Here is a 23,935-nt window from a genome sequence, read left to right as displayed (position 1 = left end):
TTGTCCTTGACAGTTTGATGTTGATGCTTTGCATAAGGGGAAGGAGAATTTGTACATGTTTTACATGGAATAAGAAGAATATTGCTATTTTGCCTTCTAGTTCTATGAAACATTCTAAAGTGGAAGGAAAAACTATTGCTGCTGTTTCTACGGGAGTGCAAAGGTTATTAGGCACAGTTGAGAAGTCTGGAGGCACACTGGCTTTGTTGGTGAGAGCAAAAGGTGAAGTGGAGGATACACCATTTTTACCACCACCCGTCAAAGAGCTGTTGGAGGAGTTTCCTAAGGTAGTGGAAGAGCCTTCAAAGCTACTACCTTTGTAGGGTATTCAATATTAGATTGATCTCATTTTTAGATCCAAATTATCGAATCTGTCTTATTACAAAATGAGCCTAAAGGAGACCGAAATTCTTTAGGAACAGGTTGAAGAGTTATTGAAGAAGGGGTACGTTCGGGAGAGCATTAGTCCTTGCGGAGTCTCTACCTTATTGGTTCCAAAGAAAGATGGAACTTAGAAAATGTACGTGGATAGTAGGGCCATCAATAATATTACGATTCAGTATCGATTTCCTATTCTTCGCCTGGATGACATACTGGATCAGTTACCAGAGTATAAAGTCTTCTCAAAGATCGACCTTAAAAGTGGCTACCACCAAGTTCGAATTAAGGAGGAAGATGAATGGAAGACGAATGGAAGACAGCCTTTAAAACTAAGAAAGGTTTGTATGAGTGGCTGATTATGCCGTTTGGTTTGACGAATGCACCTAGCATGTTCATGCGACTTATGAACAAGGTTTTGTGTCTTTTTTACGCAAATTCATGGTTGTTTATTTTGATGATATTTTGATTTTTAATCGTAGTGAAGAAAAATATTTACAGCACCTTTGTCAAGTTACGATAGCCTTGCAAAAAAAATGAGTTGGTTATTAATTTTAAAAAATACATTTTCATGATGAAGCGCATTCTGTTTCTTGGATATGTTGTTATGGCAGAAAGGATACATATTGATGAGAAGAAGGTAGAAGCAATACGAAACTAGCCCATTCCCAAAAATATTTTAGAAGTTCACAGCTTTCATGGACTTGCTATTTTCTATCGGCGATTTATCAGAAATTTCAGTAGCATTATTGTCCTTATCACATATTGTTTGAAGAAAGAGAGAGTGCAGAAGTTTACTTAGACTGAAACTACCAACAAAAGCTTTAAGGAGATTAAAGATGAGCTAACTTTTGCCCCTATTTTTGCTCTACTTGATTTTGATAAACTGCTTGAGGTGGAATGTAATGCTTGTGGAGTTGGGATTGATGGTGCATTATCACAGTCTAGTAGGCCTATTGTATTCTTTAATGACAAATTGAATGATACTAGGAAGAAGTGGTCTACTTATGAGCAGGAATTGTATGCAGTGTTCTGGGCCTTTAAGACTTGGGAATAATATCTGATGAGGCGGGAGTTCATTATTCACACAGATCATCAATTTTTAATTCATTTTAAGATTAAAAAACATGTGAATAAGATGCATGCTCGATGGACAACTTATTTTGGAGTTTTTCATTATGTCAGAAAATATAAGTCTGGCCATAGTAACAAGGCAGCAGACGTTTTGAGTAGGAGGGCTGCTTTGTTGCTTACAGTTGGTTAGGAGGTCGTGGGTTTTGAATTTTTGAAGAATTTGTATCCTGCAGATGATGATTTTACTAATATATGGGCGAAGGTCCAGGCTCGTCAACATGCTGATGGGCTTTTGATACATGATGAATTTCCTTTTAAGGTCAACAGGTTATGCATTTCTCATTCTTCTCTATGGGAAAAATTGATTCGAGAGGTCCATAGTGGAGGTTTGAGTAGTCATTTGGGGCGTAATAAGACTATTGTTGATCTAATGGAGAGATTTTATTGGCCACAATTGAAAAAGAATACAGGTCGGTTTGTACAGAAGTGCCCAGTTTTTCAAACTCAAAAGGGTCATTCACAGAATATAGGCTTATACACTCCATTACCTATTCTAGAATATCCTTGGGAGGACTTGTTAATAGATTTTATTCTTGGTCTTCCACGTACTTAACGTGGATCTGATTTCATTTTTGTTGTCATTGATAGGTTCTCCAAAATGACACATTTCATTTCTTACAAGAAAACTAATGATACTTCTCATATTGAAAAACTGTTTTTCCCGGAGGTTGTTCATTTACATGGCATTCCTAAGACCATTACTTCTGATAGAGATGTGAAGTTTCTAGCTCACTTTTGGGTGACTTTATGAAAGCGTTTTGGGATTGAATTTCGATACAGCAGTGCTGCTCATCCTCAAACTAATGGTAAAACTGAAGTGGTGAATCGCACTCTTTGTAATCTTCTACATTGCATCTGTAGTGATAAGAAAACTGCTTGGGATCTTGCTCTTGCCCAAGCAGAATTTGTTTACAAAAGTTCTGTCCATAGCTCTACAAAGATGTCACCATTTACAGTTGTGTACAGAAAAAATCCAGCAAATATCTTATTGCCCTTCCTACAGGTTTTCATAATAGTATTGCAGCAAACAACTTGGTAAATCAGCATATAGACGTTTTCAAACAGGTACAACAATGTTTTATAGAAGCCAATGACAAATATAATACTGCAGCTGATAAACATAGGCATTTCAAATCCTTCAATGTCAGCAGTCAAGTTATGGTGTATTTATATAAGGAACGTAGTGGAGGACAGAAAAACTTTGATCCAAAGAAGATTGGTCCATTTCGGATTGTTCAAAAGATTAAAATAATGCCTACGTCTTTGACCTCCTAAATTATACAAAAATTTTCAAAATGTTTAACGTGGCAGATCTGTTTCAGTATTACCCTGCTGATGACAACTCGAGGTCGAGTTCTTTAAAAGTGGAAGGGAATGATGTGGAGCAATTAGCTTTGAATTTTATAAAAGACTAGGATCGAGCTTAACTTCTACTTACAACGTCCATTGGAGGCTCACAGTAACTTTCTAGAAAAGAAATTTCAAGACAGACGACTTTAAAAAATGTGACAAGGGACATATACCTATCATAAAGTTCGAGACCCAAATTCAATTATTTAGGGAGTTAACTTAGCATTTTAATTATTTTTAAATTATTTTTGTATTTTTTTATATTAGGGTTTTGTTGCCCTTATAAATAGTCCTTTTCGTATCTGTTCGTAATACTTTTTAATTTTCGAAATTTTAATAAGAAATTTCAATTTCTAGTCTTTTTCGAATTTTATCCTAATCAAACAATATTTATTAAAATTTCTGACAGAGTTTAAATAGTACTGTTTCAATTAGGTTTTTTTTAAATTTTATCCTAATTAAACGATATTGATTAAAATTCCTGACAGATTTTAAACGGTACTGTTTCAATTACGTTAAATGAATATATTAAATTATATTTTAAAAATTATCAATTGTAAATTAAAAAATATAATCAAGTTGGCCAATTAAAAAGTAAAAAAATAAAAAAATCTTAAAATTTTAAAAAATAAAATAAAATGCTACAATTCAAATAATTCAAACTCTAAAAGTTAAGTTAGCATATTAGATTAGATGGTTAAATTAGATTATGTTACTTCCAACTGAATTATGTTAAATTATTAGATTAGATGACATTTTAAAATTGATCAATTATCATATTATAAACTAAATATTAAATTGAAATTGGACAGTAAAAATACAGAAAACTTAAAATTTTTCAAAAAATAAAGAAAAATAGAATGCTGAATACAGAGAAGGTCTTTGAACTTTCTCAGCTTTAATATATATACAGACACGTAATACTATTCATTTCAAATGACTTTTGTGATTTTTTTTTTTTTTTTTTTATCTCAAGCATAACACACGAAATTCATAATTTTAAATTTAGGGTTAGAGAGCTTTTGCTCTCTATTCTCAAACAAGAGGTAAGTTCATCATAATAACTTTTTCAATCACCAAACAACAATATTTAACAACAATTTGAAGAACATATGTAATTTTTTTTTAGAGTTTATAAGAAATTTATTTTTAAAAACTTTCAAAGTGGAATAAAAGTAAGTCTAATTAAGCTTTCAAGTAGTGTGTCTTTCTCGTTGAATTAAATCTGAAATGTCAAAATTAGTATTGACAATTTGACTTTTAGAGAGTAAAAAGAAATAGAAATAAGTTCAATTGAGCCCTTGTATTTTTATTCAATGGCCAAATAAGTTAAATTTAATTTTTTTGACCAATTAAACCCCTTACTGTATTAAGAGTCAAATAAATTCTTACTTAATATAATATTATTTTTAATAATAAAATATTACTGTTTAATAATTAAATGTTATTTTAATAATAAAATATTACTGTTTAATAATTAAATGATATTTTAAATAATAAAATATCATTTTTAAAAGATAAAAATATTATTTTTAAATAATAAAATATTGTTTATATTATAATTTTATTTTTGTAATTTTAAAAATTGTTTACTATTTCTATGTTTTTTTAATTTTTATGTCAATTAAAATATTAAAATTTAGATATTTTAAATTATTAAAATTATATTTTATTATTAAAAATAATATTGTATTAAATCAAGACTTATTTAACCCTTATAAAAAGTATAAGAGTATAATGGGTAAAAAAAATAGTTTTATTTTCTCTTTGGGTAAAAGTATAAAATCTTAATTGGACTTACTTTTAAAAGGAAATTTTTTAAGTGGGGAATATGAATATGTGCTTGCATATGGAGTTTACTGTATTTTTTTTTCTACACTTTCTATTTTTAATAAATGTCTTAAATAATATGAAGGAATACATGCATATGGAGTTTATTGTAGGTTTTATTTTTCAACTTTTTGGGTTTTGATAAATCTTTTTAAATAATGTGAAGAAATAGATGTGTGTGAGCTTTATTTTTTTGTATTATTGTGAGATATTTTGATCTTATGAACATTTTGGGAAGTGTTGATTATGTTGTTTCTTTAATTTGTTGAGTTTTTGGAGTTCTTAAGGATGTGCAGAATCAGGTTTGGAATTTAGACCAAACCCAAGTTCAACCACCGACATTAACTTTTGCCTGTCAAATTTACACTTAAGGTAACCACCTTATCACTAGTGCTTCTGAATGTTGGACTTGGTTCTGTACAGGGAATTTAGGCCGCGGAACCTACCATCAAAAGTCCTCTATTCAGCTTTTTCCAATCCTTTTTCTATTTGCTTTCTTATATTTTTTTTATGGATTTCTTAGGTTAGTTTTAAGAGTTGTAAAAGTTATGTTTAGCCACCTCATTTGGATCCGTATGTGTAGGATCAAACTTGGGGGATCATAGAGACCAGCAGTGAACTAACTGCTAGAGAGTGAGGCTTGTTTCTATAAGGGGTGAGTAGAATTAAACTAAATCTTATTTAAATCAAATCCAATATTTTAAGTATGCTCATGCATCACAAATGCCATGAACTATCATAAGATGTTTACATTAGAATCACAAATATAATGCATTGTATTTTTCTAACTGTTGATGTAGATAGATATAGGATGATACACTAGTCCTTATGATATGATATGATTATCTATGATGAATATAGAAGTCTAGGTTAAGGCCTTTTCTATACTCTTGATATTATATTAAGTAAAAGACTAGGGTGTCCATTTTGCACTTCTAGCACTATGGATTATGTTATGTTTAAGAGAAAGTTTTAAAGAGTACCCATTATGGTTTAAGCATTATTGACTATATGGAGGATTACTGGTGACAAGTCCATAATGATGTGAAATATTTGTGATGTGTTGTATACATTCAAGCATTTATTTTAATAAATAAGTTATTTCATGTATGTTTTTACTTACTAAGCTATTCTAGTAGCTTATCCATTTCTCTTAACCCAATGTTTGCAAGATGAGAGATAGATTTTGGAGTTTCAAAGCTTTGGGTGTAGTTCCTTTATGTAATAGCTTTAGTAACGGACATATAAAATAATTAATAGTTAGAATTGTGCTATGCCCAGAGTATTAGTGAATTATACCATATTTTTATGATCTCTCTTATGTACATGTTATGTTTTCTTATTTAACTTTGTGGCATGTAAGAATGACTGTATTGGAGCATTTTGTAACACCCCTTACCCTATCAAGGTGAAGACAGAGCAAAAATTGTCACAAACTATACTTTTTTAGATATTTCAAAATTAAACTATTTCCTTTATGTGTAATTACCAAATTATTAGGTAGTTCATTTAAATTTCATAAAGTAAATGTGAGATTTTAAACCAAAATTTTGGCAGAGTTTCCTCTGTTTTATTAGTATTTCAACTTGTAGTACATATGAAAAACACATTTATAATTATACTATCAACTGTCATTTGATATCTTACTATTCTTTAATTTAGCATAGATTTCATAACAACATCATCCCTTATTTTTCTATGAATATCATGACATGTAAACGCTTAACTCTTTTTCTTTATCCATACATGATTATATTATTTTAACTTACATAACATTCATAACCCACTCAATTTAATATGTACATGGTAAAATATAACTGTATTATGACTCGAAGACTCAAAACAACCAGCTATGGTAATGGTCTTGATGTTTGATGTAGATCTATAACAACCTCTGCAGTGTTTATTTTATCTACAACCTGCGTGAGGTAAAAGCCAACACGCTGAGCATTAGCTCAACAGGTAATTGCAAATATAAATTTTTCTTATCTAACTAATTGATCCTGCTAATTGTTCATAAGAGCTAAAATTTAAATATATGACTTGCATTCACTATATAAATGTACACACAAGGAATCACTATAACGTAAACAGTATTTACATGCTTATATATATATATATATATGCATATTCCAACATGTTCACCAAATGCTTAAAAATATGAATCATGTTCTATATGTTTGTTTTGTTGTTTGTTATTATTAGGTTAAGCATGTATTATTTTGTCTGTGCTTTTATTTGAGTATTATTTTACACCAACTATGCCTAAGTTTAGTTGATGCGGAGCAATTAGTATTGAATTTTATTGCAGATTTGGACCGGACTTAACTTCTATTGTTGATATCTGTTGAAGGCCCACAATAAATTTTCGGAAAGGAATTTCGAGACGCATGACTTTCAAAAGTGTTACAAGGGCCATAGGCCCAGTCACAAAATTCGAAGTGAAAATTTCATCGTTTAAGAGGTCAATTTTGCATTTTAATTATTTTTTTTATAATTTCTCATATTAGGATATTTACTATTATAAATAGCCATTTTCTTAGATATTTGAAATACTATTTAATTTTCAAAAATTCAATAAGAAATTTTGGTTTCTAGTATTTCGTTTTCTAAATTTCGTCTTAACTAAACGTTATTAGTTAAAATTTCTGACGGAGTCTAATCAGTCCTATTTCATTAGTGCGTTAGACTTTTTCATGTACAAGTAGCAGACAAAGGAAGTAACAAATAAGAGATCAAGTTTTACATCAGCATAAAGAGTAATATTATAACCAGTCATTGTAATTTTATTATTTGTATTTAGTATGTGCATAAGTGATTTGTCAAAAGTGTGTAAAATGGATTTAAAAATAATACAAGTGTATATTAATATGACTGTTATCTTGCATTGGTTTATGATAATTATATAAAAATGAGTATGCAATTGATAAAAATTAACATATTAATGTTTTCAGTAGGTTGATATGCTGATAGAATATGTGAGACTCTTACAATTTCTTCATTTAAAAATTATATTGTAAAATAGTAGGTTTTTAATTGAAATAAATGACAACTAATTATATAAAATTTAACCTAAATCCGCCGATGTAAATGCACATAGTATTGTGTATTTTTGTATTCTTTTCTCGGCTATCCTATAGACGGGTAAATAGTGTTATATCAATGATAACCTTTTCCAAATTTAGGGATTTTGCAAGAAAGGTGCTTCTAATAATAGTTTTCATTTTTGCCTCAAGAGTTGAAGATCTTCCAGACAAAACTATAAAGTCTTTTACCAGTGACCTTCAGAGTTTCTTTCTAGATTTATGGGCTCAGAACATTTTTTATTCTTTTGTAATCATTCTATAAGTTGTCTGTTAACTTAAAAATCATATTAGCTGGTCTTTTTTGCTAATTGGACACGCAAGTCTTTAAAAATCGAGATTGATGGCTTAGTCTTTAAATAAGTGCATTAGAGTAAACCTAGGAGATTTTAGATTTTATTTCTCATGGTCACCTATCTCCCTTTGTACTTTGGAAAAAAATTAAAAAAAAAAGGGGATAAAACCAAGTAGGCAATCATTAAAAAATTCATACTTTTAATATGAACATAAAATTTAAAAGAATGAAGTAGCAATCTTTTTTTTTTCTCAAAGATAAAGTTAATCTCATTGAGATTAAAGCCTAAGACATGATAATATAAGAATAAAAATACATGAAAGAACTACGTCCAATGCAAAAGAAAAAAAGACACAAATACAGCCCAACATATAGGCATTCTAGACCCGAAATAGGAGATTTGAAAATAGACTCGAAAACACCACAACAACACTGTCTCTCTATCATAAGTGTCGGCCGCCTAAGAAGCAATGTCTTAGAGGCTTATCGATACTCCAAATCTCTAAAATTTAGCCTCATAGGCCATTAGAAGCAGATTGTAAATGAATCAATGCCTTAGAGGCTGATGAGTTGCAAAACTCTCAATTTTTTCCTCATTTAATTCCTTGATTTTACTGTAATTTTTATATAAATGTTTAATTTTAATTTGAATTTAATTTTGGACAGGGTTGTGAGTAGAAGTTGAGAAAATGAAGAAAAAAAATGCTAAATTAAAGCATTTTTATACCGGGAGGCTACAACCTTGATCAAACCTGTAATCTGAAGCGATAGAGAGATAAGATAGATTTTGCCACCTAAGCAAGGATAAGATCAGTTTCAAATGGAGTCAAATTGAATCAAACTCAATCAGATGATGATAAAGATCATATTAGGATAGAGATAAGATGAGAATAGAGATAAGATAGAGATAATAGATTTTATTTTAAATTTTATCTTTTTGTGCCTATATAAAGGCTCCTAACATTCAACCTGAAAAAATCATATTCTACCTCTCACTCTCATTTCATCTCTTGTTGCCCCCCACCTTCTTCTCCATCTTCTTTTCTTTTTCTTCTTCTTTTACTTACTTAGTTGTTATAATTTTATTATGGCCATGAGTGGTTAAACATTTATTTTCAGTTGAAGGTTAAATTAAATTGAGGTTTGTTCAAGTTGTGAGGTTATGCACTTTAATTCTCTTCATCTTATTTCTATTTTCTATTAATTTCTTAATTCGAGGAACACCACCTCCATTGTTGTTTTCTTGAGAATTCAAGGGGCCTATTGAATCTATTGGGAAGACAACATATTGCTAATTAATCTAATTAATTCCGTAATTATTTAATTGGGTTAATAACAAGGAGCAATTAATATATTAGTTTATATTAAGAAATTAGTAGATTTGATTTAAATAAAACGCGTATTTTTATTGATCAAGTTTGGGTTCTTCTCTCTTAATGCAGTTGACTTGTAACGACCCCAAAATGGACCGTCACCGGCGCTAGGATTCAGGTCGGCTTAAGGCCGCCAGAACCCGTAGCAAGCCTGCTATACTCTCTGTGTACCTGTAAATCTCATACATGATCATACATTTTATGTGAAAATAAAAACTCTTTTTCCTGATCCAAGGCTTAACCTGTGCATGCACTATCTCTGTCTGTACCCCTGACTAGAGCTGGCTCTATATGGGTTATCTCATACCTGTTAAGCCTGGTTTTTCACACACTCTGTAAAACATAAACACATACAGATCATGTACATAAAACAAAGATTTACAATACAACTACAAAGGCAAGCACAAGACAACTAATACATCTCTTTCATATTACATGTCCACTCTATACTATTACAAGTCTCTTTTCTTTTTGCCTGAACTCTTCTGAACTTCCCCTGTACACTGTACACTGAATCCTGCAAGACTGGGATTAAGGGAGTGGGATGAGCTCTATAGCCCAGTGAGTAGAATAGTAAAATCCATCATAAAATATGATCTCATGGAATGCATCATAACACAAACAAGCCACATCAAGAGTAAACCTGTCACCACATAGCCTCAGTAACTTCCGTGCCAGGGCGTAGAATCGAGCACCTGGTCTTCCTGTCATATATATATATGTGTGTATAACACCTCTATACTTACCATTGCCAGGGCGTAGTCAAAGGCTCCTGGACTTCACTATACCTGCCAGGGCGTAGTCAAAGGCTCCTGGTCTTAACTCAGAGACTATTGGATCATTCAGCATTTACTCACACCAACAATGAATAATGCAATGCAACATATTCGTGAATACTAATGCAATCAACCTATTTGCATAAGCATGATGTATGAGAAATGCTAAAACATTCCATTATTGCATTAAAAACCAAGTTTAGTTCCACTCACCTCTGGCTCTGGACTGACTCTGCAGGTTCAGTAAACTCTGGAGCAGTACTCACTGCTGCTCTCTCTGGTTCCTCTGGTCTGTATAAATACATAAAGACTTAAATGAGGGACCAAACTACCTTAAAATAACTCTATTGAAGTACCCAAGAAATCCCTTAATCTTACTCTAAAACGCATGCAAAACATGCAAAAGAAAAGCTGGACAGAACACTTTCGGCGGCAGGTTCGGCGGCCGAATGTCCTTTCCAGAGACGAAACTCAAGCTCCTTCGGCGGCACCTTCGGCGGCCGAATCCCCCAAACAAAGCCGAACATGTAAAAACACTCGGGGACAAGCTGTGGCAACCTAGCCACCATGCAGGAGGTTCGGCGGCCGAATGAACCTTCGGCTGCCGAACCTGAGTTCATCCAGAACTCAGCTTCAACGGCAAACCATCTCCTTCTTCCCTTTAACTACTCAAAACATGCATGCTTCAACTATTCAACACACATATACTCAAGTATATGTTCACAGGGGTCCAAAACTAGCTAATAACCCCAAACACAAAACAAACATAACACATAAACATGTATACATGCATAAATCATCAAAACTACCATTAATAACCTAAGCATGCCTCTCTAACCAAACCTCTACAAAACTTCTGTAACACCTTACAATAAGTTCAAGATCTTCACTTACCTTTTGTAACCAAGAAGATGAACGATCTGAACAAAGAAAAATGGCTCAATCTCTCTTCAAACTCACTAAACTCAAAACCTTGCTTTTACACTTCAAAACCTCCAAAACCTTTGAACACTTACCCAAATCTTTGCATGAACAGCCTAAGCACTTGCAGATGAGTCATAAGAGGCGTGGTCTATCCCATGGCAAGATTCTGAGGCCACCAGCTGTCCAAAACAGTGACTCAGCTAACTGGCCACCTCAGCTTCGGCTGCCCAATCGCATGCAAACTCATGCAACCTTCGGGGGCCGAACTTACCTTCGGAAACCAAACCTTGAGCACTTTCGGCGGCCGAACTTACCTTCGGCGGCCGAACCTGGCTCATCTGCCTTGGTTCATTGCAACTCACAACTTAGTTCCATTTACCTTAAAAACATTTAAACACATCATAACACGTAGTAAAACATAAATCCTACCCTTTTTTTAGAATTCCGACACCCCGAATTCCACCGGACAACAGGAATTCCGGTGCCGGATTCTAGCCGGGTATTACATGACTAATTAAATCTACACACGTGTTGGGGTTGTTAGTTAACTAGAAATTATTTTAAGCGTGAAGCAGATTAATTTATTCATAAGGAAGAATTGGTGGGATTCGCGTGTTTGACCATTATAACCAAACAATAGATGATAATATGAAATATTTTGTTTCTAACTAATGATCAACTGCAAAATACCTCAATTTGATTACTTTCAGCTGAAAGTTTTTTTTATTATTTGTTTCTTCAATTTTAATTGCATTATTTATTAATTTTCTTTTAAGTTTATTTTTTTGGCTTGCCCAAGGCAAAATCACTTTCATAAAAAAAACTCTCTTCCTATCACTCTTTGTATTAAACTACTCTTATATTTTAAATTGGTCATCTAAATTAAACAGAATTAAGGTCTCTGTGGGATCGATACTCACTTACCCTGTCTACAAGTTCTTGTCAATTGAGAAAAGGGAAGTAAATTTTAAATTGACGGATTCGATACCCTTCAGAGGCTTATCGATACTCCAAATCTCTAAAATTTAGCCTCATAGGCCATTAGAAGCAAATTGTAAATGAATAGAAAAGGGAAGGAAATCCAGGCAACCCGCAACTTGAAAATAAAGAGGAAGTTGTTGCATGCAACAACAATACTTGCTAATATGGATTGAATGATGGAACTAGCGACTACTGAAAGAGAATGGTAGCCTTCTACAATCATTGTTGATCACCACCTCTAAAATCAGGTAGAAGTCAACAAAAGAACACATCCTCAGTAGTGAGACAAGAAGATACTCGCAACCTCATATTTGAAGTCGACGCTCACCATCAGCCTCCCAACTCTTAGATCTAGCTTTAAAAGTGTAGTTTGGGGCCACTACCACTTGCACAAACACAAATAACCAAACAATAAGAAATAAGGCAGGAAATCAGATGATCACTTTCACAGATAAGCACCTCCTTCTAAATACAAAATAAAAACCAAAAGGAAATGAAAAGTCCCACCTAAATGAAAAAGGAAAGGAATCAACATTCAGACAAGAATGAAAGAATTGCCCCTACCCAGAAAGAGCAAGGGCGGCCATGGACCTAACAAAACAAAGGCTTGCCTTAAGAGAAGTTCAAGGGAGCATTTATTTTTCTTTGAAGAAAGAAAGGTAGTAGCGGCTTATTAAACATGAGACCGTTAATTATAATCACCATGCTTTCTATACTTATTTCGAAGGTCCAATTTCATTATTTCTATTTTAATTTAAAGTAATATGAATGTTAAATTAAATTCAATTTTGATCCCAATAAGAATCACCCGTTATAGTGTGCGTAAATTAATTTTTTATAGTATTAATATTCAATTTTCTCATACGTATTGATTTTTGTCTAATTTAGTCAATTTTAATTAATAAAAGTTAAATCACTTAAGTATATGAAACCATTAAAATATAAGATATTATCATTTAATTTATTATATGAAAATATAAAAATAATATTTTATATTTTAAAACAATTAGTTTTAATTTATTTAATTTTAATAACTTGTATAAATATTAAATGATATTTTCGTATTTTTCAATTTTATTAATTATAATCCATTTAAATATTTATTTAATATATTTAAATTTAATTATCATATGAAAAGTTTAAAAATTTAAATTTAAATAAATTATACTAATTTAAATATATATTCTAATTTAGGTAATAAAAAAAATTATAAAAAAATAAATTTATTAAACAATTATTTAATTATAAAAATAGCTGAATAGAAATATCTAATAAGTAGAACGGGTAAATTAAACTTAATGTATTTGTGATATTCACTTATTGACTATTGGATCAAATTGAATTTAAATTAAAATTTCAAGGTTAATTTAATTCAAAGTTTAAAAAAAAAGTTTGAAGATATCCAATAAATATAGGTAAACTGAAAGATTACGTTCAAATATGAAATGCGATAATATCTAATTAGTGGTTGGTGTATCGATTTTAAAAAATGGATTAAAATGTTTTTAACATTTTAAAAATTTATTAATTAACTTTTTTATTAATTTTAAATATTAAATATTTTAAAAAAGTTTAAAATATTGTGATACGAATGAATTAGTTAATAAATTTTTTGAAAATTTAAGTGATTAATTAATAAATTTTTTAAAATTATAAAAATTAAATAATAAAATAATTAATAATAAAATTAACTAAAAAATTAACTAGTAAACTTAAATAATAAAAATATTTTAATATATTTTTTAAAACTGAAATATTAATAAATAAATTTTTCTATATTATGAAAATTAAATAATAATTTTTAAATAAATTTTTCTATATTATAAAAATTAAATAATAATTTTTTCTTAAAATAATGATTATTTCTCCCCATACAATCAAAACCAGTGAACAAACGAAGAAGGTGCATGGCTGTGTAATGCTAATGCTTACAAGAAGAAAATAATAGATTATTATGCTAAGTTTTTTCATATTAATTTTATATAAAAAAAAATAATAAGTAGAGTTGGACCTCAGTCGCTATTGAGTTGACTGGTATTATAGCTATCAATTTTGATGACGATAATTTTTTAAATTTAGAGATTAATTACAACCATTCCTTTTTTTAAAGGGTTGAATTGTAATTTAAATTAAATTTCGTAGCAAACTAATATAATTGTTCATAATTTTATTAGAATAAGTGGATAACCATTTTATAAGAACCTTTAAGTTCTATTCTTAATATTTTTCAGTATAATTTTATTTGGATTTTTTTTTTCTCAATTTCATCAATAAAATTTAAATTAAAAAAAATAGAGATAATATATATTTTTTAAAATTAAAATTAAAAATTCAAAAGTAAACAATTAAAATCTCTCAAATTTATTTGTATACTTGAAATGAGATTAAGTTTATGAATATAAAAATAATATATTATCATATTATCATGCATAGGGGTGAGCAGTATTCGGTTCAAATTGATAAAATAGATCGAATCGAATCGAATTGAAAATTTCGTTTGGTATTTTTATATATTTCGGTTCTGTTCGGTTCGGTTTTTAATTTCAAAAATTTCAGTTATTTCGGTTTGGTTCATTTTTTATCAGAAAAAAATTGAAAACACCGAATCGAACCGATTAGTGATAATAATATGTTTCTTCAATAATATAGATAAATTAAATTATATTAAGATTAAAATATTTTAATTAAATTTTAAAATACTAAAAATAAATTGTAAAAAATAAAAAAATTATTAAAAATTGAAACCGATCAAATCGAATCGAATCGAACTGAATCAAATCGGTTCGATTCGATTCGATTTCTAATCAAAATCAATTCGATTCAGTTTTCATAAATACTAAAATTTTAATTTTCAATTTATTCGATTTGATTCAATTTTAAACTAAACCGACCGAATGCTGACCCTAGCTCACTCATGCATATTTTATAATGCGACATGCTGAGTTGTTTAGCACCCTAACTGCTACTCCTAATATGATTTGAAAAGATCAGATTTGTCCCTACTTTCAAGGTATTAATTAATTAAGTAGGTGCATATAATTAATATATAATTAAGGTAAACACCTACTTAATTTGACATTTCATACGTGCAATCATCCGCGTGGCATTTGATATTAATTTAATATGTATTAATTAATGTTTACAATTAGCTTGTCTGATCCAATTTCAAGAGATTAGTTTTAAAAGTCATTTATATTAAATTTATTTATTTTAAAATGATATTAAAATTGTCAATAAATTTATAAGACTTCAAGTTTAAAAGAAAAAAAAATTTTTTTCTTACTTTAAAATTTTATTAAAATTTCTATATATAAATTTTTTAATAATATTTTTTAAGTTAAAATTAAATAATAAAAAATAAATTATTTTGATGAAAAATATTTTTTAAATATAAATTATTTTATGTAAATAAATAAAAATTAAATTTTCGAAAAACACTGAAAGATTTAAATTATTTTTTAAATTAGGACTAGAAAGTTAGATTTGATTACAACTAATCTTTAAGATAGCAAGGAGTTTCTTAGGTTATACTCAAAATGATCGTTAGATTATGCACAAATGGTATCTAGCTACTTGCATTATAGCATTTGTATTTGGAGTTCACATAATGTGAGTCCCATCAATTAGTTGAACTAACTAATTAGTGCACTCCATTATGCGTAATTTACAAGAAAAAAAAAACTCTCAACTCTACATAAAAAGTTAATTAGTATATTTTTTTATTAATTAATATATATAAAAATATAACTATATAACTCATAAATTTTATAAAATTTAATAATTTAAATATAACTAATTAGGTGTAGTTTAAATTCTCTTATACACCTATTTTAAGATATTCACCTATATCACTACAAGAATTTTTAATTATACTAACAAAAATCTTCGTTAGTAAACAATGATATTCCGTTAATAATATATTTTATTAATGGATCAGTGACGGATTAAATCCATTGTAAAAAATCTCGTTGGTAAATTATTTACCAACAGATTTTAAGTTCATTAGTGTCACTAATGGATCAACAGTGGATACATCCGTTGTTGTCACTAACGGATCACATGTTCCTTAGTATTAGAATAGAAATTTAATACGGGCTTCACTAACGGACTGCATGTTCCGTTAATAATACTAACGAAAATTCCGTTAGTATTACTAATGAAAACTAACGGAAATTCCGTTAGTAATGCATTAGTGAATAAAAAATGATGTTGTTTTCTTCAACAACAGAATTGTTCCGTTAGTAATACCAACAGAAATTCCATTGGTAATCCATTAGTATTCATAAAATTACAAAATCATCTATATATTTTCAAACATTTTTCTATACATCTATCATCATCCTGTATATTCATATACATCCATCATCACCCTGTATATTATTCAACTTGTACATTATTAAACTGTATACGTAAAAACAAAATCAATCATTAAAAAAAATAAAATATATTTAAAACTTAAAGATTTCATAATTATATTACATATATGAATTTTGTACAACAGCTACAAATTAAAAATAAAATTACCAAATGATCAGAACAAAAAATACATACTAAATTAAACTAGCAAACTCATTATCTGTATCATCATCACTGTCTGTATGATGATCACCAATGACAGGGGCATCATCATGCTGCTGTTGTGGAGACGGAGCTGGAGGTGCCAGAGGAGCAGATGTCTGAGTGGATGTCTCAACACCCTGTTGTGCCATCATCCTATGCATAAACACCTGCAACTCCTCCACCACTGTGTTAAGTCGACTATTCTCTGTCTCTAGCCGATCAATTTTATTATGCATCCTGTTCATTGCTTCAATGGTAGGAGGATCCATTCGGGGTGCAGACATGTATGAAGCAGAACAATGTGATGATTCATGAAAATATGCAGAAGCCTGAGACCCTAATCTATAAAATCGACTCTTTTTTTGCCCGCCAACTGCCTCGTAGTAAAGTTGGGCCTCATTTATGGGTGTCAGCTTACTGCTTCCCTCCTGTTGTTGTGTTGCTGCCTCCTTTAGTTGTATGTATTTATCATACATTATAAATTTTAAATAACTTATTACTAATATGACTTAAGTACATCAAAATTGATTATAACCATATTTATTATCAACTTACATAAATAGCTTTTGCCCTAGCATCAACAAACTCCTCCGTCCCCTTTCTCTTATGTGTGGCCTCGAAAAGCTCATGAGGATATGATTCTCTTCTTAATCTTTCTCTCTGTTACTAAGTATAAGAAGGATAACAATTAGCATTACAATAAAATATTTATAACAAAATAAATGTTAAAGGGATTATTAATACCATCCTTTGTTGATGGGTATATTTTGAAACTGATCCACAAGCGTGTCTGGAAATGCCAGATCCTGCCCCTCCAGCCTCACTATGCCTATTTGTAGAAAACTTGTCATACTTTTCTTTATATTCAGAAGTGTTCCAAGTTTCCTGCCACTTCCTCAAAATAAAATCTGGTGTAGCTAGATTCTTTGTCTTCCCTTTTCTGATTTCACACATAAGGCCCCTATATCTCTTAGCAGCCTTTTTTTGCCATGCAATTTTGACCAAGCTGTCAATTGCTTGATCCCATAGGAAGTATTTTTGCAAAAAGATTAAAATATATGAGTAGTTAGTAATTACACATTTCATATTATAGTTCAATATACTTTAAAAATTATGGTTCACCTTGAATTCTTGCCAATAAAATTCCTTCGTGTCGTTTGATACTGTCTTCCAACAGTGCCCTTTTGCGACCAATCTTTTTTTTATTATCAGAGTGATCCTGTGACTGCACAACTCCGACGGATGTAAACTACATGAACAACAGTGAGTTAGTATAGGAAAACAATGAAATTAATAGTAATTAAAAAATAAATAATTATTACTTGTTTTTTTTTTTTGAACTGGGTAATTATTACTTGTTATTAATGAGTGAAATTGTAACGCCCCGGAAATCCGGACCGCTACCGGCGCTAGGATTCAGGTCGGCTTAAGGCCGCCGGAACCCGTAGCAAGCCTACATACATCCTGTTTACCTGTTTAATCCCATACATGATCAACAAACATACATAAGAATTAAAACTTTTCTTTTTCTTCATATACCAAACTCAACCTGTGCATGCACTGTATTCATCATATACATAAACATTAATCCCTCTGTGGGATTTCATCAAAGCCTCTATGGCAATATACATTCTGTGTTGAGTTGGTTCACATATACATCATAAATTAAGATCATGTACATACCAAGGGATTAACATATACTATGGTCAAGCACAACTCTATCCTCAATAACATAATTACATAAACATAACTGTTCAAAACTTTACATTACATTCTTATCATTTGTCATGTCCACATACTCTAGCTATTACATACATATGACTTTTCTCTTCTTTTCTTCTCTAACAATCCCGTACCTGCAAACCTGGGGGTTAGGGGAGAGGGGTGAGCTAGATGCCCAGTGAGTAGAACTATAAAAAGAATATTTAAAACATGCTATAATGGAATGCATCATTGCACAAACATTTCACATCATGGAAGGACCGACCCAAAAATCCCTCAGCTCCATGCCCGGCCCTATTATGGGCACCACAGGACTTCGTATTGCCCGGCCCTATTATGGGCACCACAGGACTTCGTATGTCGGAGCTATTGCCCGGCCCTATTATGGGCACCACAGGACTTCGTACACAGGACTAGTGAGTCGTGCAATGTCCCTCCTCATCAACCACAATATAGTAATGCAATGTAACATATTCGTGATTCTAATGCAAACATCCTATATTATAGTCATGATGCATGAAACATGATAAAACATTTAATTTAAAAGATTAAGTTTAGTTCCACTCACATCTGGCTGACTCTGTCAAACTCTCAGCAGCTGGCTCACTGCTGGGGTCCTTGGTTCCTCGGGTCCGAACCTACACAGGTAGACTCCAATGAGGGACCAAACACATATAAACATATCTCTAATATATCCCCCAAAAACCCCCTAAAACATCATGAAAACATCACAGAAAATATGCATGAAATGGCTGAACAGGACACCTTCGGCGGCACCTTCGGCGGCCGAAAGTCCTGGACAGAGACGAAACTCAGCTAGGTTCGGCGGCACCTTCGGCGGCCGAAAGTGCCAGACAGAGACGAAAGTCTCTTTTCGGGGGCACCTTCGGCAGCCGAAAGCTGCCTTCACAAGAGGGGTTCGGCGGCCGAAACTCCCTTCGGCTGCCGAACCTGGTTTCTGCCAAACGGCAGAAACTTGGTTCAAATGAACCTCCTGCCTCCCAAAACCATAGATCATGCATATTTCTCAACCAAAACACACACATACAAGCTCCTAGGGGCCTCCAACATGCATATACCCCATCTACAACACTTCATTCACACACAAACAAGCTACATTGCTCAAACATCATCAAAACCCATAAACTCAACATATACCCTAACATACATTCTACCCATAGATCTTACTTAAAACTTGTTTAAAACATAAAAAGGGTTCAAGATCGACCCTTACCTCTTGAAGAAACGAGAGGAAAGCGATCCTAGCTTGGAGATGGAGAGATTAAGCTCTTTGAACCTCCAAGAACTCAAAACTTGCTCAAAGCTCACAAATCTTCAAAACAAAGTTATAAACTTGTTTAAAACCATGAAAGATCTAGAGGAAACACTCAAGATCGAGGGAGGAACGGTGGAGACTCACCTTGGCCGACAATGAGAGAGAAAAAGCTCGCCCGTGCGGACCAAGGGGACCCTTTTATAGTGGCTGGCCAGGCCACGTTCGGGGGCCGAATGTGCCTCCGCATCCATGCAAATGTTCGGCGGCCGAACATAAGGTTCGGCGGCCGAACCTGCACTTCCCTCACTTAGACTTTCGGGGGCCTAACGTGCCTCCCAAAGTCCATGCATGTTCGGCGGCCGAAAGTGAGTTTCGGCGGCCGAACCTGAGTTTTTCCTTAAAGAATTTTCATGCAAAAACTTGTTTAAAATCATACTTAAAACATTAAAATTCATGAAAACATTTTATAAAAACATGCTTTTACCCTTCTAGAGGTTTCCGACACCCAAATTCCACCGGACGGTAGGAATTCCGATACCGGAGTCTAGCCGGGTATTACATTCTCCCCCCCTTAAGAACATTCGTCCCCGAATGTTCCTCAACTAGCACATGCATAGCAAAACAACATAACATACATATAAAACACATAGGGACTAACCTTAAAAGAGATGGGGATATTGCTGGAGCATGGACTCCCGTGTCTCCCAGGTACATTCTTCCATATTGTGGTGGTTCCAAAGGACTTTCACCATCGGGATTTCCTTGTTCCTTAGCTTTTTGATCTGAGTGTCTAGAATCCGCACTGGTTGTTCAACATAAGTGAGATCCTCTTGGATCTCCACATCAGGCTCACTAAGAACCTTGCCCGGATCTGACACGAACTTCCTCAACATGGAAACATGGAAAACCGGATGGATTCTCTCCATAGAAGCAGGCAAGTCCAGCTTGTACGATACGTTCCCAACTTTTTGCAAGACCTCAAAGGGTCCGATGTACCGCGGAGCTAGCTTACCCTTCTTTCCGAACCGAACCACCCCTTTCATTGGGGACACCTTGAGCAATACTAGATCCCCCTCCTGAAACTCTACCTGTTTCCTGCGGGTGTCTGCATAACTCTTCTGCCTGCTTGTAGCAGTCTTGATTCTTTCTCTGATCATGGGTACCACTCTGCTGGTGATCTCTACAAGCTCAGGCCCTGCTAAGGACCTCTCTCCAACCTCTTCCCAGCAAACAGGTGACCTGCACTTCCTCCCATACAAAGCTTCATATGGAGCCATCCCAATGCTAGCATGATAGCTGTTATTGTAGGCGAACTCTACCAAGGGTAGATGTTGCCTCCAAGAACCGCCAAAATCTAGCACACACATCCTGAGCATATCCTCTATTGTCTGGATGGTCCTCTCTGATTGTCCATCAGTCTGGGGATGGAAGGCAGTACTGAAATCCAACCTGGTACCCATAGCATTCTGCAGACTCCGCCAAAACCTGGAGGTGAACTGGGGTCCTCTATCTGACACTATAGAAACTGGGACCCCATGCAGCCTGACAACTTCATCCACATAAACCTGCGCTAACTTATCCACTGAGTAGTTGCTCCTAACAGGGATGAAGTGAGCAGATTTGGTGAGTCTGTCCACAGTCACCCATATGGAGTCTAGTCTGTTGGATGTTGCCGGTAACCCCACTACAAAATCCATAGCTATGTTCTCCCATTTCCACTCTGGAATCGGCAGTGGGTTAAGCATTCCAGCCGGCTTCTGATGTTCCAGCTTCACCCTCTGACATATTTCGCAGGCTGACACGAATTGTGCCACTTCCCTCTTCATAGCTGGCCACCAATACACTCTCTTCAGATCCTGGTACATCTTGGTGGCTCCAGGGTGAACACTGTACCTTGCATTATGAGCCTCTCTCATAATGTCTCCTTTAAGCCCGATGTCATCTGGTACACATAGTCTGTTCCCATAGCGGAGGATCCCCTTATCATCGAATCTGAACTCACTATCTTTGCCTGACTGAACAGTCCTGGCAATCTTCACTAACTCTGGGTCCTCGTGCTGTTTCTGAGCCACCTGCTCCAGAAACACGGGGGTTACTTTCATTTGTGCAATCAAAGCACCTGTACCAGACAACTCCATCAGTAGACCCTCATTGATGAGTTTATAAAATTCCTTCACCACCGGTCTCCTCTCTGCCGTGATGTGGGATAGACTGCCAAGTGATTTCCGGCTTAAGGCATCAGCTACTACATTAGCCTTACCCGGATGGTACTGGATCTTGCAATCATAGTCACTCAACAGTTCTACCCATCTCCTCTGCCTCAAGTTCAGCTCTCTTTGGTTCAAGATGTGCTGCAGGCTCTTATGATCTGTGAAGATCTCACATTTTACCCCATAGAGGTAATGCCTCCACATCTTGAGGGCAAAGATAACTGCTGCCATTTCCAGGTCATGTGTGGGGTAATTCAACTCATGCCTCTTCAGCTGTCTAGAGGCATAAGCGATCACCCTACCATTCTGCATCAACACACAACCCAGGCCTACTCTGGATGCATCACAGAACACTGTGAAATCCTCATTGCTGTTTGGCAGAGCTAACACTGGTGCTGAAGTCAACCTCTTCTTGAGCTCCTCAAAGCTTTCTTCACACTGATTGGTCCACTCGAATCTCTGATTCTTTCTGATTAATCTGGTTAAAGGAGCTGCAATCTTAGAGAAGTCCTGAACGAACCTCCTGTAGTAGCCAGCCAAACCCAAGAAGCTTCTGATCTCTGTCACTGAGGTGGGTCTTGGCCAGTTAGTCACAGCTTCAACCTTCTTGGGGTCCACTTCTATCCCATTCTCTGACACTATATGCCCCAAGAATGATATGCTCCTTAACCAGAACTCACACTTGGAGAACTTGGCATACAAGCCATGTTCCCTCAAGGTCTGTAATACAATCCTCAGATGCTGGGCATGCTCCTCTGCATTCCTGGAATACACTAGGATATCATCTATAAAGACAATAACGAAGTGATCCAGGTATGGTCTGAATACTCTGTTCATGAGGTCCATGAATGCTGCAGGGGCGTTAGTCAACCCGAACGGCATTACAAGGAACTCATAGTGCCCATATCTGGTCCTGAAAGCTGTCTTCGGTATGTCCTCTTCCCTTATCCTCAGCTGATGGTACCCTGATCTCAGATCTATCTTGGAGAAACAACCCGCTCCTGCTAGCTGGTCGAATAGATCATCGATCCTTGGCAATGGGTACTTGTTCTTGGTAGTGACCTTGTTCAACTGCCTGTAGTCGATACAAAGTCTGAGGGATCCATCCTTCTTTCTCACAAAAAGCACTGGAGCACCCCAAGGTGAGGTACTCGGTCGGATGAAGCCCTTATCTACCAGATCTTGCAACTGTTCTTTCAGTTCCTTCAATTCTGCTGGTGCCATCCTGTAGGGAGGGATAGAGATCGGTCTAGTTCCAGGCATCAGTTCAATCTCGAACTCTATCTCCCTAGCAGGTGGTAGTCCTGGAAGCTCTTCTGGAAAGACATCCAGAAATTCTCTGACAACTGGCACTGAGGCTGGCTCCCTGACCTGACTATCTAGCTCTCTCACGTGAGCTACATACCCCTGACATCCTTTCCTAAGCAGTCTACGAGCCTGTAGGGCCGATAGCAGACCTCTAGGCGTACCCCTCTTGTCTCCTCTGAAGACAACCTCTGACCCGTTCTGATCTCTGAACCTGACTACCTTGTCCCTGCAGTCCAAGGTAGCACCATGGGTAGATAGCCAATCCATCCCTAGAATGACGTCAAAATCTGTCAAGTCTAGAACCACAAGGTCGGCGGAAAGGCATCTTCCCTCAACAAACACTGGACAATACCGGCAGACTGACTCTGCCACTGTCGGGTCACACTTGGGTCCACTGACCCATAGGGGACACTCTAATCCAGAGACCATCAACCCTAACCTCTCAACTGCCCTCGGAGCGATGAAAGAATGGGATGCACCCGGATCCATTAATGCATACACATCAAAACACCCAATGATGAGATTACCTGACACCACGGTGTTGGATGTGTTCGCCTCCTGCTGAGTCATTGTGAAGATCCTGGCTGGAGCTGATGGACCTTCACCTCGGGAACCAGAAGAAGAGGCTGCCCCTCTCCCTCTACCTCTGCCACTGCCCTGTGTTGTGGCTGGAGCTGCTGGTTGTGCCACACTACCCGAAGCTGTCTGTTGGGGCTGGCCCATGAAAGGTGCTCT

At 34.2% G+C, this 23,935-nt stretch overlaps 1 protein-coding gene across 1 annotated transcript; it reads right to left on the bottom strand.

Moving 5' to 3' along the window:
• Positions 1 to 16,674: 16,674 nt before the first annotated feature.
• On the bottom strand, positions 16,675 to 17,638 carry LOC110607909. Its single transcript, XM_021747072.2, has 3 exons — positions 17,429 to 17,638; positions 17,240 to 17,344; positions 16,675 to 17,133 (listed from the first exon to the last, which is right to left on the bottom strand). Exons 1-3 carry the CDS (start codon positions 17,636 to 17,638, stop codon positions 16,675 to 16,677), a joined length of 774 nt encoding a protein of 257 aa, XP_021602764.2.
• Between the last annotated feature and the right edge of the window lie 6,297 nt (positions 17,639 to 23,935).

Source organism: Manihot esculenta, chromosome 8 (assembly GCF_001659605.2).
Source record: "Manihot esculenta cultivar AM560-2 chromosome 8, M.esculenta_v8, whole genome shotgun sequence".
In the NCBI taxonomy this organism is placed as follows: Eukaryota; Viridiplantae; Streptophyta; class Magnoliopsida; order Malpighiales; family Euphorbiaceae; genus Manihot; species Manihot esculenta.
Note: the sequence above shows the minus strand (reverse complement) of the source record. Positions and strands in the feature narration are given on the sequence as shown.